The sequence below is a fragment of the Dermacentor silvarum genome, chromosome 6 (assembly GCF_013339745.2).
Source record: "Dermacentor silvarum isolate Dsil-2018 chromosome 6, BIME_Dsil_1.4, whole genome shotgun sequence".
Classification (NCBI taxonomy): Eukaryota; Metazoa; Arthropoda; class Arachnida; order Ixodida; family Ixodidae; genus Dermacentor; species Dermacentor silvarum.
Window position 1 is genome coordinate 75,146,016 of NC_051159.1, and position 17,580 is coordinate 75,163,595.

At 45.5% G+C, this 17,580-nt stretch overlaps 1 protein-coding gene across 1 annotated transcript; it reads left to right on the forward strand.

Moving 5' to 3' along the window:
* Positions 1–378: 378 nt before the first annotated feature.
* Positions 379–11,715, forward strand: LOC119455065 (neprilysin-1). Its single transcript, XM_037716569.2, has 4 exons — positions 379–804; positions 2,510–2,656; positions 6,287–6,675; positions 9,442–11,715. The coding sequence occupies exons 1-4, from the start codon at positions 700–702 to the stop codon at positions 11,153–11,155; spliced, it is 2,355 nt and encodes a 784-aa protein (XP_037572497.2). The 5' UTR covers positions 379–699; the 3' UTR covers positions 11,156–11,715.
* The last annotated feature ends 5,865 nt before the right edge of the window (positions 11,716–17,580 follow it).

Consider the following 17,580-nt stretch of genomic DNA (forward strand, 5'->3'; position numbering starts at 1 on the left):
TCTGACTCAAGTGGGCGCGCATCCTCTTGTAGGTGATGATGATGATGGCCTTAGGTATTTTTGTGTAGGGCAGGAGCGTAGCGTAACCCGCGGCGGGCCGACGGAGAGGCCGAACGACGGGAGGGCGCGTAAAGTGACGACGCGCAGACCAAGCTTCGACGAGACTGACGGGAGACTGCTCTCCCGCGTTTATTGCAGGTGGTTTTATGGTGGGGGCAGAAGGCTATTGGTCAGCGAGGCACGGGTCACATGATCGGCATGGCCACGCCTGGTTGGTGGTAGCAAAGAGGCAGGGGAGAGACCCAGCTCCACCCAGTGGCATGAATAGAGACCCCTACCGTACTGGTGTTTTAGCATTTCACCAGGGGTCGCCCGACACAACAGGTATCAGAGGTGACGAATGGTAGCGATGGTGCGAGCGGCACTACAGCTTATGATGATAGTGGCCAAACTTATGGCAGAGGAGGAACAATTGGTGATGATGGTGACTCCGGGTTATAGTAACAGTGAGTCGTTGAGTAGGGCCTCGATTTTCCTGCCAGGTTCGTTCATTCCCTACTGACGGTTTCATAATGCTGTTCTTTGTTTTCTTGCCAGCCATATTCCTTTACCTTGACCATATGGTGCGAGCATCATTATTTAAATGCACGAACTGTCACCGTTGAAGAAGAGGCAGAAGAAGCACCAATAATCGGCGAAATGGAAGCTGACACGAAGACGTCTGCCACTAAAATGAAGTCAACGAGATCCCACGGCACCCTCAGTGGTAAACGGAACGCTTCGCTCAAGTCGAAAAGATCCCGTGTAAGTCTTGCGGGCGTCTTTTTTTATCTGGTACCCGAGTTACGCGAGCAACCTAATTATCGTGAAGGTAATGCAGTTATGGACTAACCTCGCTCAGATGCAATTACGTGGGAAAGCAAGCCCCATTTGGTTAAAGGGGCCCTTAACCACTTTTTATCGAAGTGTAGAAATACATTTGAAGTGAAAACAGGCTATTTCAGACAGAATCACTTTGACGCAAAAAGTACTTATACGTTCAGCTGAAGCGGTGTTATTGGCAATCAAACACGGCGTCCGCGGTGCTCCCCTTCGTCCTTCAACGCCTTGCACTGCGAAGGCTACGGCGGAGTGGGGCGGGGCCACAACGCTCCGCCTCGGAAACGTCACCGTGGCGCGCAGTTGAAATTTTATTTTAGACTTCCCATTTTGGTGCCTACGAAGCGCTAAACGTCACCAAAACGCGGTTGTCCTCAGGGAGCCGTAGTGCGCTTACCCACTGGACTCGTGGCGGCACCTCGCCGCAGCCGCGGTGTAGCCAACCGCGGCGACCAATAGCAGCCGTGTATTGGAGTGCGCTTTATTACGAAATAAAGCACAGAGAAAAGATTGAGGATCACGGGGTCTTTTGAAACGAGAGCGTCTGAGAGTAAGGTGACTTCGCGTTCCACTTGCGAGCTCCACGGATCGCGCACGACTGTAGAACTTGGCTGAGATGTTCACAACAGCGTGTGCAACCAGCGGACTATGATATTTCAGCGAGCCCGAGGGGTGGTTCAGGGCCCCTTTAAGTAGCTGTTCCTGTCACAAACACTGCAAAGCATGACAACTTTGTATTCGCAATCGCATACCGAAAGCGGAAGCAAAAAAAAAAAAAAGCTTCCCAGAAGCTTGTGAAAACGCCGTGCAGGCGTCCACCTAATTTTTACCTGGAGTCATCAAACTATGTCTCGTAGTTTTAGCGAGTATCCCGCACTTTCCGCCCATTTATACTTACCGAATTTAGTTCTTGCGCATTATGTGAGAACATAAGAATTGTCCGAGAACCTGAAATACCTACTCGTTTGCAAATTAATATGCTATCTTACTAATTAATAATATTATTAGCCTTGCATATCGAGGCTAATATTCCGGCTCGTGGTCTCACGAACTATCATCATTGTCTCGCTCTTGCAAATACTACTACTACTACTAATACTAATACTACTAGTAACCACCCCCACCTGTACTACTCATGCTTTTGCTACGTAGTTCTACTACTGCTACTGCTGCTGTAATCAGCATCATCGTCAATATTAACATCGTGAGTGCGCTGACACTGTCCCGTAAATAGTAATCCACAGTTCAACTCAATTCCTTTATTTAACATCAATGATATATTGACTGGTGCACAGGCGAAAGAACACAAATAATGTGGCTTGACCTGAGTCTGCGCACCCTAACAGCAGATTTATTTTCAGTATGCATTGAAATATACCTACAGCAAAGTCTAAAAAATGGACGGAATGACAAAAGCAAAATAGTGTGCGCAAAAGTAAGAAATAAAAATAAAAACATGAAAAGGTCACAAGTACATGGTATTTATCGGTACATCAACTAAGATTATGCAGCATAATAAAAAGGAAGCATTCATGCGTGCGCTGCCAAAGCTACGCACAAATTAGTAGACCTTAGTAAAAACAAATACATGCATGTTCTTCTTTTACTTACGGTATTAAGTTTTATTTAGGGTCCAAAGGAGAGTACCATCTCAAAGGTGTCCCAGGATCTAAAGTCGCCGCTATCTGCCGATAAAGCGGCCCCCAAAACACGTCCAAGCCAGAAGAGAAACTCAAGGTCACGTCCCTCATTGCACTCAGCCAGTGAAAAAAAACAGGTATGTTCTATTTTCGTCCAATATAAGTCAAACATACCACAGTCGTATAACAGATGCTACACTGTTGAGCAGCTACTCACAGAAAGATATTCTACCTAAAATGCATAACGCCTGCAAACGTGAGCCGAGAGGGACAGTGCCTCAACCTCGCGCGCGCAAGAGAGGAAGGCGGGGAGGATGCGCGCCTTCTTCCATCACGCGCAAGGCAGTAGGGGGAGGAGGGGCTCTACTCCAGCGGCGGCTGCGTTTTGGCGCGGCTGAGTGCGGCCGCGCGACCCTGTCTTGAAAACGATCTGCGGTGGGTTTGCAGAGTATAGACGCGTTGAGGGCTGATAGTTTCCTGTGCGCTGTATTCTCGCTGCTTTGTTGGCGTTGAATCGAGAGGCAGCATGAAGGACTATTCGCTCGCTGCTGCTGCTGCCACTCCTCTGTCCGCTGTCATCGAGTGAGACGTGTTCATGTTTGTCTGTGCGTGCGTGACACCCTGCTTGCTAATTTAGTTAGTTAGCGAATGTGTACAATTTTATACGGCCGCTAAAACTACTATCTTTCCTTTGTATACCTGTCTAATAATTTGCTATCACATTCGATGCTACGCCTTTCGGGAGAAACTGCGGCATTTGTTGTTCTATTCGCAAATAGGTAGACGCCACGTATTCAGCCGCTTATGCCACAACATGTGGTACGGATGGGGAGGTATGCAAACAAACGCACGCGAAAGACAGGCGAGCGGGAAGAAGCGCCACTAACAATTTAATTTACCCGCCTCTATCAAATTTGGCTATGTCCAGGATGAAATTTAAGTGTGAGAAGCGCTTGTTTAATTGTCGGTCTTTTCTGTGACAAGAAACAAAGAAAGCTGCTGTTCAAACACACACACACACACACACACACACACACACACACACACACACACACACACACACACACACACACACACACACACACACACACACACACACACACACACACACACACACACACACACACACACACACACACACACAACACACCACACACACACACACACACACGCAGCACACAGCACACAGCACGCACACACACGCACAGCACAGCACAGCACACACACACACACACACCACACACACACACACGCACCACGCACACACCACACGCGCACGCGCACGCACACGCACACGCACGCACGCACGTGCGAGCGGGACATCACACGATCATGTACTGTCGTTTGAGGGAGGAAGTCTGCACCCATGCCTGCCTGTATTGCAGACAATGCTATATTGTGAGAAGCGATATCTTCCAGAGTCTAGAAACTGTAAATTAATTACTGCAGTTTACTACCATGGCCTCAGAAATAGAGTTTCATACCAATATCACTAGGGGAAAATCTGGCGCTGCAATCGTTCAATGACCATCGTAATTATAAGTATGTACGTAGATTTGTCTACGATTTGGCATGCATCTGTTCAGACAGCAACGTTTAGACAGCTGCTTTTATTGTTGTGCTTACCTTACAACGTTTCACTACTTCATTTGCTTTGCGCTTACCATAGTTCATTTCATCAAGTTAGTCGGACCGCGTAAGTAACTTACCGTGATTCAGACCATGTAAGAGCCATTTTATCAAGATTTTGATTGTGATTGGTAAAGAATGTTCATCATGTGCACTGGCTCTTTTATGATATAAAGAATTGCTGCTGTTGGTGATCATCTTGACATTCCCCGAATCATAAAAATGAGAGACTGAATGAGAAAAATTATTGCCATAAAACAATTTTGTTTGGATAAATCATCGTCAAGAAAGAGAACATACGAAGCCATAAGGTTGCTCGAAGACAGAAGGAAGATGTTCCCAAAAATTCCACGTCCTTCCGATCATTCGCATGTTTGTTGAAGCGCCACTGAAGAAACTTCGTACATACCGTATTGCGACATATTGGTCTATGGCACCTATTTTGAAACTCTACGTTTGACTTCGGGTGAAAGATTTTCGAAAACTATACTTCATTTTCTTTTATCGAAAAGTTGTCAAAAGGAACGGGACCGTTTAAAGAAGCTATCATTTTCAGATTAGTCTGTGTTGTCCCCACAAGTTTGACACTTCGTTCTTAGCGTTATAGTTATGCCAGAACATCGCCTCTATACGGTGAAGCTCGCCAGAGCCGCATTTGACGTCGATAGTCCACGGTTTCCTGTCGTGTAAGTGAAAAACGGCTGTGATTTAAGGACTTTGCACTCGAGAAAGCAAGTTTAGCAAGTCGAGTGGAATGGCCTCTACATCCGGCTGCGGGGTCTCCTTGCCTCTCATTTTTGTACTGTTTGTCGTGCAGATAACGAAACGAGTAAATCAAGAGAAGCAGGAGGAAAGTTTGACGAGAGCTACGTGTTGAATCGATAAGAGAGCCTGATAAATATGGCTCTTCCTGACGTGTCTTTTTTTTGTCTAAAGCATAGCACGGAGGGGGCATCTCGAAGCACCTTTTGTGTGATACTATATGTTTAGGTGAAGTACATTGTAAAATAGACTGCACCCTTTTAACTGTACAAGGGTTTAAATGGGTGCACAACTCATTTTCTTAGACCCAAGAAGGGTGTCAGGGTGTGAGTTATAGACACATTTTCACCCTTATTCACTTTTAAGTCTGTAAGGTTTTTTACAGTGTATTACTTGAGCTTTTTTTTTTTAGTTCAAAATAGAGAAGAAGTTCAGAAATGTCACTTCTAAACTATTCGGGCTTCGTTACACTTCCAACAAATATAGATCGTTTTAGTATTGTAGTATGGCATTCGCGTCGACAAAAAGGGCACTTACACATCGCATTGCTTATAACCGCAATCACATAGAGCACTATAAGCAATTAGCCGAATAGACGATTCTTCAAGTGCCATTTCTATAACGGGAATCATGTCAGTCTTAGATAGTTACGAGGTTGAGAGTAAACTTCTCTTGGTGTGGCGTTAATCGTGCCCTACGTTACGCATTTTTTATCGAAAGATCTGCTCTCGGCAAACGTTAAGCTTTGAACCTTCAGGAACAGTAGTATATTACTGTAACTTGGTGTTAATGTTTCAAATTAACGTTCGGTTACATGTGTGTTTGACTAAATCTGGGTGGTACATTGGCAACAAGTATTACCATGGGTAATTGGTTGTAAGTTTTCTTGATTCAAAACCTTTAAAACTTGTTCGCATTCGCAATTGTTATGCATTCGATGAGTGCAACAAATGTACAACTCCCCAAACTCAGCCGGTGCACTTATGCGTCGAAGCTAGCGCTAATCCGCCCCAATATATTTCAGGCCAGAACTTTCACAACCACAGCGCACACAAATATCATAACGGCGGGTCACCATCACTTGTCGTAGGCTTTTAAAAACTGACCTCTATAGGCTTTTGCAGACCTCTAAAGCAAATAGTTAAAGGGCTCAGAGATTAGCACCTGAAATTATGTTGGGTCCTGCATTGACTTGGAATATCTTGAGAAGAACTGGCTTCCTGTCATTTTAATGCCGGTTCACATCCATATTGTCATCCTTAGTAGATGCTGTCGCCAGGTGTGTTTCTAGCAGTTTTAAAATAAATGTATACAAATCAAATCAATTCGACATTACTTCTTCGTTTCTCGCTAATGTGGCGCGTTTTATCCCTAAGGAAGCCCAAAAGAGTGACGACCACGAAAATGCGACGCCAAATTGTCGTCCCGACGTCACTCCTTCTTACGACTCGTCACCACCACCGCCGCCGGGGCCTTGGTCTTCGTCCACGGGCGGAACTACTGGCAGCACCTTCAAGCGGCAAGCGCGAGCATTGGTGCTCGCGGTCGTGGCGGCGGTGATGCTGACGCTCATCGCTGGCGCGCTGTTGGTTCGCCTGCGCCCGGTCGCCGTTGTGTGCACTTCTCCGGCCTGCCACTACTACTCTGAGCTGCTGCAGAACACACTGAACGAGTCGGCGCCACCTTGTATGGACCTGTACGAGCACGTGTGTTCCCGCTGGGACGCCCAACACCCTTATTCGGTCAAGGCTTTCGTGTACAACAAGTGAGTGTGAGCGTTACTATCGGGCGTCGTAACGAGTGATATTTTTCGACAGTTGCAAACAGGCAAACCGGAGCGAACTGTTACTGCATTCCCAGTGCGGGTTACGTTGTGAATTCAACCTGTGCCATTAATATCAGGTGGCGCTCATGTTTGTGTGATTAGAAGACAGCAGAGCATCTGTACTTGCATTCCATTGTAAAAAAAGGCACATGAGTGTTTTCTTTGGGATTAAGATTGAGTTGGAAGTCAGCGCTCTGTGTCCTAGCCTCTTATTTTGACCACGTGAAGCCTTGCGCTGTAAACACAGCTAAGGATTACCTAAACAAGGGTGGTGCCACGCGTGCGCAGACAAGCATGAAGAGATATCACTCGATGAACACGTGTGCACTCGCCGTCACAACACAGGCGGGATCATGGAGCGCCGGCAGCAACGAGCGTGCGTGCTTGTCCGAAAGTGAACGTTTCGTGAGGTCAATCGCTTGAATATTGCAACTGTGCCGCTTCTACAAAGCTCACGTTACGCTACCTCCGACATTAGGCGCGCGGTATTCAGACGGCGTGCATCAGATCACCACCCTTCTCGGCTCGCCCCCGCACGCTTGCCCTCACACCCGCAGCGCAGGATCCCCACTCCTCAGTGCAGGGTGGTTGAGGTGTCCTGCTCTCTGAGACAGTTACTGCGCTGCTCATCACCCAAACTTACACCTACCCCAAACCACAAATCTCCCTCCGCGCGGGCTGCTTATTCTCCTCGAATTCGGACTTTATTCGGAACATCACGGCGACGGCGGTGGCTCTGGCGATTACTTGCCTAGAGTGTCCGTATAATTACTATCGTAATAAGACAATTTACAGCTTTACTTACTTTCTCTTGTTTTTAATATACAGTTGTGCTTGAATACGTCTTTCGTTGATCTCATGGTGAACTCAGTCAATTTTAATGTAATTGTGTCCTTGTGTTCATTTGCTTATGTTCCACATCGCAAGTTAGTTCGCGATAACATTTCTGACGTTAACGGGTTTTTTAACGCAGTAACTAGCCGCAAAAGCAACATTTTATTTGCCCCAAGGTCTATCGTTTCTGTCGTCCTTTTGTCTATGCACTTATCAATTTTAGGGGCGAAGCTCCTTAGGGCCGAGCCTTGTCCCTCGCCCGTTGTCCGTAGCTCTCTGGTTTGCATGGAGACCGCTAGGGGCGCTGCGGTGCACAAGGGCTATATAAGCGCTCTATATACTGTACACATGTACAGTATATATATATATATATATATATATATATATATATATATATAGTATATGTACGCCAAACTCCGGCTTCCGGAAGCCGACTTCCGGCTTCTGGAGAACGCTTCTGGTGTTTTGCCCAAATGATCCCCCGGTGCTTCGCTCACTCATCATCATTCACTTCATGGATATGCGGTGTTTTTTTTTTCTTACGTGCTCGAACGCGTCCTTGTCGGCTTTAAGAAGAACCAAGAACGCATACAGAAATGTACTCATATACGCGCCTGACCATTCGTTAGATAAAGTAGCGTGCTTTTGCTATATCATATTCCTTGTCTTGATTATTGTGGAATAACTTGCTCTTAATACGCCCCTGACACTGTGCTAGCGATATATTTCAAGCCATCGTTATCCCTGCAATACTGACGCTGTAAGATGCATATTGCTTCAAAGCCGTTCTACTGAATATATGAGCTTTGACTGCATTGAATGATTATGCTTGGGTGGCTCGTATGCTGTAGTACTGCATGACCAGTGCATGACCATTGAAGTTTCCCTTTTATCTTAAGCTGGTCCGTCAGCGTAAGAAGAGCTCCGACGTAATTTTCTACATATAACGGTTTCTCACTCATTTCCAATGTGCTCTGATTCCAAACACGCAACTGATCAAACTGATCGGAGTTAACCACATTTGATACGAAGCAAACTGGTTATGCTCATCAACACACGCACATTGCGGTCCACTATTGAAGGGAACATATGACTGCTAACTTTTCCCTCTGTGAAGTGAACAGTCACCTGACTTTGCAGCGTATGGCTTGTGGTTGGTGGCGCTGGCACATTTCACATCTCTGTTCAGTGCACTGGTGCGAGTTCAGCCGGTACTAGCAGCTAGATCGTCAGCAGTGTGAAAGCCACACATCGGAACGTTCTCACTAACAGTGTACCTCAATGTACATGAGGGACATTTCGAGAGCGCAGTCCAGACGCTAGTTCTAGATACATGCAGCAACCCCCGACGTGGTCAACGGCGTGCGAAGGACGTCATCGTCCCAGGTGTCTGACACAAGCATAAATAAATGGACGGGAAGAAATTCTAGCGTTGAGATAGCAACTAATGAGGAAAGAGATTCCTAATTCCTAATGAGGAATGAGGAAAGAAAGTTCCTCCGGGATAACAATGCTGTGTTCTCACTTGGCTTTAAATTGAGCACGTAGTTCAAATGTCTGAATCAGATTGTTTTCTTCCCGTACCTTATTTCTTTTTCTCTGCTCCCTTCTTTCTTCGTCTCTTGCTTTTCTGTTTTTTGCCCTCGTTCGCTGTATTTCTTCCTAACTTACTCGCTCACTCACTTGTAAATATTCTCTGTTGCTCTCTGCTTTCACTTGTTATCCCATTTTTATCCCTTGCCGGCCAATGTGTTTTTTTTTCTTGTTTACTTACGCTCGTAATACATTCGCAGTAGTCGTCACGATACCCACGAACTGCACGTTTATTTCGCTTTAACATCAGTGTCCTTTGTTTTCCCGAATTTCGACTAGGTTCCTGGCGTCTGTGGCATCGATTATGGATGGCATGACCATACCCCAATTTGGAAGGACTGCAATACAGAATGCAGCTATGTTTTACCGTTCTTGCACAAGAGTCTACGCAGGAGGCAGGGAGGACGTCGGCGAAGCTAAAGCGATGCTACAAAAATTCGGCATACTGTGGCCAGAATGGAGCAAAGAGGCCAACATACTCCGCATCCTTTCCACGGTGTCAGCCGCGTGGAACTGGGGAAGCATCCTGCTTTTTGACATCCCAGCTGAAGGAAGCCTCACCATTGCACCTGCGCCCTTCTTTCATTTCCTCGTCGAGCGACACAAGCAAATCGAGCAGCAGCTAAACACATACGTGGAACAAACGTACAGGAGTTTCTTCGAAACCGCGGTTGAAGCGTTCACGCAGCGTGGAGCCGAGCGGGCGTTGCCTTACCACGAGCACTGGAACATCGAGCGAGCTGTGCTGTCAACGCTCAACACTGAGTTCGACACGGGCGATTGGATTAACATCGAGAATGTTACTCTCAACGAAACTGTCGACCTGGCGGGGCAAGCGAAGCCGCGTGAAGCGTGGGTGCAAGAGATCGGCGCTGCGTTCAATGTCTCCGTTGACGACAACTTTTCAGTGGCCATCGAAAACGTGCGCTTCTTCCAGTCGCTTTTCGCTCTTGTCAGGCACCAAGGTGAAAGCGACTTGGCCTATTATGTTGGCTGGGGCGTTGTGCAGGCGCTGTCGCTTATGTCGAGCTCGATTCTTATCCGCCGGTTCTTCGCCACCGATGACGAAGCCAGGGAAGGTCAAGCAATATTCTGTGCCAAATTGACCAACATGTATATGAGCCCAGCCTTGTACGCGAGCTACGCGAGGGATGAGATCAGTGCCCATGTTCTAGCGGACGCCGAGGACACAGGACGGAATATAGAGAGTGTCTTGCGAGACAGAGTTAACGCGATTGCCGCTTGGCGGGATGCTCTGCCAAGCGATGCATTTTCAGTAGCCGGACTCGTTGACCACCTATCCACCACAAGGAAAGTCGACGCAGGTTCAAGCGAACAGGGCTACGAGCACTTCCCAGAGATGGGCGACAACATTTTCAATAACATGGAACTGGCTACACGTGGGTACCGCAGTATCAAGAGGAGCAATATCTCCGTGGTGAACATGGTCGTGAACGGGACCGTGCGGTTATTTCATTTCGTGGACGGCCATGTCGAACTGCATCCTATCATCTTTCAGGAGCCGTTATACAGCAGCGACGCTCTGCCGGCCATCACGTACGGCACCCTGGGCGCCGAGGTCTCCTATGCCTTGGCCACGCGGTTGTTCGATGTCGTCCTAGCAACCGAGAACGAGCTTCACGCGTCCTTGAAGCCCAACCTGACGTGCGTGTTCGGTCACGAGATGGTCGCGAGCGAACTCGGTAGCCGTCAGCTAGAGCTCCTTCAGCGCCTTGTATCGGTACGCGTAGTTTTCCAGGCGTTCGCCCGCGGATCACAGGCAGCATCGCGCACACCTTTCGGATTGCACAACTATGAACACTTGTCCGGCAGGCAGCTGCTGTTTATATTTTGGTGCTTCGTTCAGTGCGGGTCCAGGGACGCAAGAGTAATGTGCAACAAGGCTGCAAGCTTCACGTGGGGTTTTTCCCGCGCTTTCCGCTGCAGGAAGGGCAGCCCTATGTACGCTGAAAATGAATGCCCTCTGTTTTAGAAAGAGAAGTCGTGATTGTCTTCAGAACAACGCAGAGATACAAGCGTTCTTCGAATGGGCGCGACAAATTTTTACGCTTGTGGGCCAGAGTCTTCTCGTGAGAATAATCGCTGTCATTTGGCTACTTTGATAGAAACAGCAGAACTTGCTGTTGGTATGACTGCTCTTTCGAAATCACTCTGTAAAAACGCTTTCAATGCTTCATTAAGCAGTCGAACTGGCTGAGCTTGCACCTTACTTCGAACGAAGACTCATAGGTCTTTGATCCCTCTTTCGCGCTCAATAAATGTTTTGTGATCCGAACTGTTGCGACATAAACATGTGGTATCAGGGCTTCGAAATCTGGTTGCAAGAGTTAATCAACACCTTATTTTCACAGCTTCATTTTTCTAGTATCATTAGATTTTTAACGAAATCCTACACACGTTGCCATTTCTTTCGTACTTCATATACTACCAACTTAGGCGTGAAGGTCTGTTTGATGTTAATCCGGAACTCTTTAAAACATGCAAAAAGACGCACGCATCGCTTTGCTCACAGTCACATGCTTTTTACTCATACACTTAGAAGGCCGGTCATAATGTCGTGGAAACATTTACGGCCGGCATGCTTGTGTACCCGGTCCTATTATTATTATTATTATTATTATTATTATTATTATTATTATTATTATTATTATTATTATTATTATTATTATTATTATTATTATTATTATTATTATTATTGCTGCTTCAGTTATAGTAGGACTTTTTATGCTGGTGGCTCAGCGCAGCTTATTTTCTATAGTCAATTTTTTGATGTATCAACTTTGTTGTTTCAAGAGCTGAACTAATATTTCCGTTTTTCGAAAGCGATAAATATATTTTGTATGAGGTTTTGTAATGGTCTTGTGAACATACTACATTTAGTCAGTGTCCATCAGAGACAATGTCCTTTTATCGCTTCCAGTCTGTCATTTACACGTGGCCAAATGCTTTCTCAACAACAAATAAATATAACGCTATTTTGTGGGAGAACATTTTTTTTTTTTTACCGTAGCAACGACGTTTCTTATTCTTAACCTAGGAAACCATTCTGGTTGGTAGACCTTATCAGAAGAAAGAATCTACCAAGTTTGTTACGCTGAAGTCGTTTTTATTGAAGCTGTGTGGCGACACGATTGCATTTATTACTTCACATAATATACCTGTAGAAAAGGGAATTCGTCATGCTGCTTGAAGTTTATTTGGCGATGTTCTCGACAATATGCGCTATCTGTTGCAAATGAATTATCTCAAAGTTTACTTGCGTAATAATGACGGAGATCGAATAGAGACATGACACATGCGTTAAATGTCTGTGGCTCGCTAGCTTGACTCCTACAGTGTTTCTAGAATATTTCACATTTGCTATGTTACGCGGTGACACCAGCAAAACTCCTGTGGTAGAAGCCTTACATTCAAATATCGCTTGCGACGATTGTGTTGTTCGCATCGTAACAACACTTTTGTATTGATCTGCTTTTGAGACGAGCCTCTACAAGCTGCCCAAGCTTGCCTAAGACCCTCACCTTGCACCATTTGACTTAGGCAACCAATGCCAAACGCACTCTACGCAAGTGTCACAACTAGCGCTTTCCTGTGCACTGGCCAACCATGGCGTACGAGGATCGCAACGGTGCGCCTTGCGAAAGGTGCGATACTGGAGGCCACGGGCCCACACACGTAAAGTATGAGATATTTCATTTTACGGTCGCGTCATCATCGCAACCTCAGAAACTGAAGGATAAGAAATTAAAGTGTTTAGGTTGAGTGCCGGCATCTTACGAGTATACCTTGCTTCCGTCGTAATTAGAAGCATCCGACACTTCACTCTCCAGCAGAACCATTATCAGTTTCAAGAACGTACGATGGCTTAGGAGCACTTTGAACACTTTGACTATAGGGCGAGCTCCGGAAACCATCGAAAGCCTGCGTTAGAACACACTCGGGCGTTTTTTTTTTCTTTCCTTTCGGAAAGGCGACTGCGCAAACACAGCAAATGATGACCGCTGCGGCATTGAGCACAAGTTCTCTTCTAGAAACGTTGCCACTGAGCTGAGTGCCTGGTGAAAAGTTCTAAGATTTTTTCTTCAAAATGACGCGCAATATAGTTACAGCCGAAGTGGTAGGAACCCTATTAGAAGGAATGAATGAATAATATCTTTCTTTAATGAACGTAATTGCACCCAAAAAGAGAAACTATACTTGACAGCGCCAGTCTCGGTGCTTCAGTGGTTGTGACGTTATGCTAAGCCTCAGGTTACCGGCCGGAGCGGCAGAATTACCATGTGAGCGGAACGCAAAAAACGATCGTGTGCCGTCTTTTGGTGCACGTTAAATCACCCCAGATGGTTAAAATTAATCCAAACCGCTCTACTGTGGCATCCCTCATACTCAACTGTGACGCTTCGAGACGTTAATCCTCGCGATTTTATTTTATTTTGTGGCACTCGAAAACGATTGCTGTGCGTACATTCAACAGGCATCAAATGTAATCACACCGCTTGAGTTGGTCGGGTATTTAGTCGAGTGAAGTCGGTCAGAGCAAACTCGTGGGGTTCACCTAAATACTAGATTGCACAACACTGTTCGAGTGGCGCGAGGAAATGTAAATGGGACGCACCAGTCTTGATATCTAAGAGCGGCAACGTTGAGGCAGTATTGAATATAGTAAGAGCGTCTTGCGCGAGAGTTGCAGTCTGATAACAGCGACAATTCTGTTCACGGAGATTCGGTGAATGTGATCACAGACAAAAAATGAAACAATTCATGTGTGGAAATATATTTCTGATGTTATATGGGGTATTTTCAATTTGGCCGCACTTTCGGAACCAGTTCTCGATAGTGCCGTGCGCATGCTGCACGTGTTCACCTTGTACAAGGGCAGCGCAACGTCCTCGCGCGCGCCTCATGACCCTTTCAAATCATGCACGAAAGAAGTAACGAACCAGCTCTGCCGTGCGCTGCGGGTGGGGAAAAATTTTCGACAAATGCGTACGCAGTAAAAGGTAGGGTATTCCATTTTTGTTACTGCACCATTCATTATCATGGAAGTATTGCGTGGTGAGAGCGAAATTGTGGCCTTGGATGCTAGTTTTTTGGTCACAAAGGAAGTCCGAACAGAAAGCCGTTTAAACGAAAGCAAGTTACCGCGTTACAAGCCTTCACGAACCTACCCTGACAACTATACAGGCATCAAACTTGTACACCACCCTAGTGGGCCTGTTATAACAAAAGTGGGCTGTACTGTATATTTATCCGCGTACTGCGAGTCAACTAATGCTGCGCCATGTCGTCTGCTACAGATCAAGAGCTTAGACGTCACCTGACCTTCCAAAGTAGCGAGTGCAGGAGAACCGTGATCTAGTGCTGAACTGGCCTTTGCATAAATTCAAAGCGAAGCGCGCAGTGCAGGTTGCACGCGCTGAACCGTCAAACGAAGTACAGAACTGCTGCACTTCCTTAACAAGTGTAGATAGTGCAGTCAAATCGAAGAGATCTATTGTTCCGCTCACGCTCCGCACCTCATGCGTCTGACGTCACTAGGAAGCGAAGTGAATCTGGATTGATAATCTTGACAGCGGTATCAGGCGTACCATTAGCGCTGGTTAACTTTCCACCGCTTTCTTGGTATTCATTGTCATTAAAAGTGGCAACACCGTCGCTGCCAGCATTTTGTTTCTCAATAAAATGTTTTAAGTAAAGGAGCCATATACATTGGGGGACGCAGACTACTGCGCGTACAGGAAAAACAAAAAAAGAAAAAGAAAGAGAAAAGAAACGCAAGGGCTGCGCGAAAGAACGTAAAGGGCATCTAATAGAATTTGCATGCCCCAACGCTTAGATACTCTAATCTGAAACTTTCTAGCGTCTCTCCTGGCCGACCGATTATGCCACAATATAAGCTTCTTGCTCCCGGAGCTGTCGTCCGACCTGGCCTGCAGCCTTGTACAGCCAAACGTAACAACATGTACTGTGTGTCACGAACAATCGTCCACATTATCATTGAATAATTAATATGAGCTGAACGTGCACGTTCGCGGACCACTTAAACCGTCAAGACAGCGACAGCCGACGGTATGAAGAAGCAGCCGTTGACTTCTGGCTTGACTGTCCTTGGAAATTCCAACGTGTAACAAGTGTACATTGCGGTAAAAGCACAATTGTCAATTGATACATTCCAGTGAGTAACTATGGTTGAACGAGGAATATAGCTGGAGCCAACGTTTCGACAAGAGGAGTCGTCAGCTTGGTCAACAACTGCTTTCGTTTATGGCGTTTACGTACGTCGACATGTCAACTCATTTTCCACGCCTACATAAATGCTGCTAAGGAAAATAGTTGCTGCCATGACGTTGACCAGCCACCTTGTCGAAACGTTGGCTCTAGCGTCTTTCCTTGTTCGACTGCTGTTATCCACTTCAAGTCTCCCTCTTCTTGTGAGCTTGTTTTATTTGGACTGATGATATACGTGCTTTTTTGTGGGTCTCGGGGAATTGGTGTGTTGCTCTTGGGAACCAAAACTAGGCCTCTTGAATTAAGGAATAACAGGTACAGCAGGGGCAAATTTAAAAGCGGTTTCGGAAAAAGCTGTAAATTAGGCAATCTACCGGCATCGAAAAAAAAGAGGTGAGTCAACAGCAATCGACATTGAAGAAAGACGAGGTCGTCTTGCATGGGCGCATTAGTGCACTGCAAGCGCTAGTGGTTCTGTATGCTTACGGTTCAAACCTACTTAAGGGCTTATGAATCGCCTCTTAGACGTACAGAATATATATTTATTAGTGAACCAAATTCATTTTTTGAGATCACGTGGCCTCGGTTACATACCCCACAGGTTGTATTTGTGCAGGCACAATTAGCACCTTTAAATGTTCACATTAGGGAAATCATTCCGTTTGATAGGTCCACATTGTCCTTTAAAATAGAATTTGCGGATATTTTCCCTAATAACGCAAAACTGCTGCCACAACATATTTGAATGCCCTTTTGCAAGATTATTTGGCCCATTTCCCAATAAATGTAATAGCGACTGATGCTTCCTCGTGTGAAGAGAAGGCAGGCGTGGGAATATACTCACCATCCCTCGATTGGTCTTTTTCACTTCGCCTGCCAGATTACACACCAGTTATTCAGGCCGAACTTCTGGCAATAATTCTTGCATTGAGAAAGTTACCGCTATATGTTACAAAAGTTATTATTGTCACAGATTCACTTTCTGTATGCAGCGCGCTTAACGCATCTACAACTTTGACAGCTTTAAACACGTTTTATACATTAGCTCCTCCCCACTTAAGGTTAGTTCATTTAGTATGGGTACCAGGCCGCCGAGACATCCAACTTAATGAAATAGCTGATTCTTTAGCACGAGCTTCTTTAAAGGGTCCGGCGATATCTGTGCTGCCGGCAACTGCGTATATCACTGCAGCCAGATATAGGCAGTTTGCTTTGACTGAAGACAAGAAAAGCCTCGCACTAGCAAAATCAACAGACTTTATACATCTAAATTATTCTTGGAATCGACAGTGGTGTCCCAACCGGCAATTCGAAGTAACATTTACAAGACTGCGTTGCGTATTCCACAACTAAATTTTTACTTGCACAGATGTGGTCTGGCTGCATCACCATTATGCTACCTCTGCAATGAACCAGAATCTATCGATCACTTTTTACTATCCTGTCGGCGGTTTTCTAATCATCGACAACGATGTTTAGAAATCCCACTTCGTAATCTAGGACTGCCGTTAAGCAGTCCAGTTATACTCTCACTTGGAGCCATGGTGTTAGGATATGGCCACGGGAATGTTTGCCGAGCCATTTATAACTTTTTATGTGACACAAAAAGATTGCCTTATTAATATTTTCCCATTGTTACGTGATTGCTTTATTTATCCTTCAATAAATTATAGCTTTAGCAAATTCAAAAAGTAAAGTGATAAAACCACAATTATATTATTATTATTATTATTATTCAAAATCTACGTATTTCCTTTGCTGTATTTAATTTATTATTAAATTCATATTACTATTCCTATTCAGGCAAGGCTGACTAACTTAGTATACGCTACTTAATTCTTTTATTATTGCTTTATTTCTCATTTTCAATTAGTCATTTATTTTTATTCTTATACTTATGTATTTATAAATTAATTTATTTCAAATTTCTATCATAATGCCACCCGGTTCGTGGCCTATCCCCCTCAGTGGGTTGTGCCAAGTGTTGAGGCATCATCATCATCATCAGCTGGTGGTTGTTTAGACTGCACCACCTTCGGGATCGGCCCATGTGTTTTGTTGAGTGAAACCACACTTCGGCTTCCGGTTTTAGTTTGAACGAGCGCATCTGTGTTCAATTTCGGCCTTTTTTTCGCTAATTACGCAGCACTACTGCTCTTCCTTCTTCTT

What these genes read in the sequence shown, in the direction of transcription:
- LOC119455065 (XM_037716569.2), top strand. Translation starts at nt 700, where the DNA reads ATGGAAGCTGACACGAAGACGTCTGCCACTAAAATGAAGTCAACGAGA. An exon ending in TCAAGTCGAAAAGATCCCGT is followed by an intron (nt 805 to 2,509) that starts GTAAGTCTTGCG and finishes AGTTTTATTTAG; the next exon opens with GGTCCAAAGGAGAGTACCAT. An exon ending in AAGGCTTTCGTGTACAACAA is followed by an intron (nt 6,676 to 9,441) that starts GTGAGTGTGAGC and finishes AATTTCGACTAG; the next exon opens with GTTCCTGGCGTCTGTGGCAT.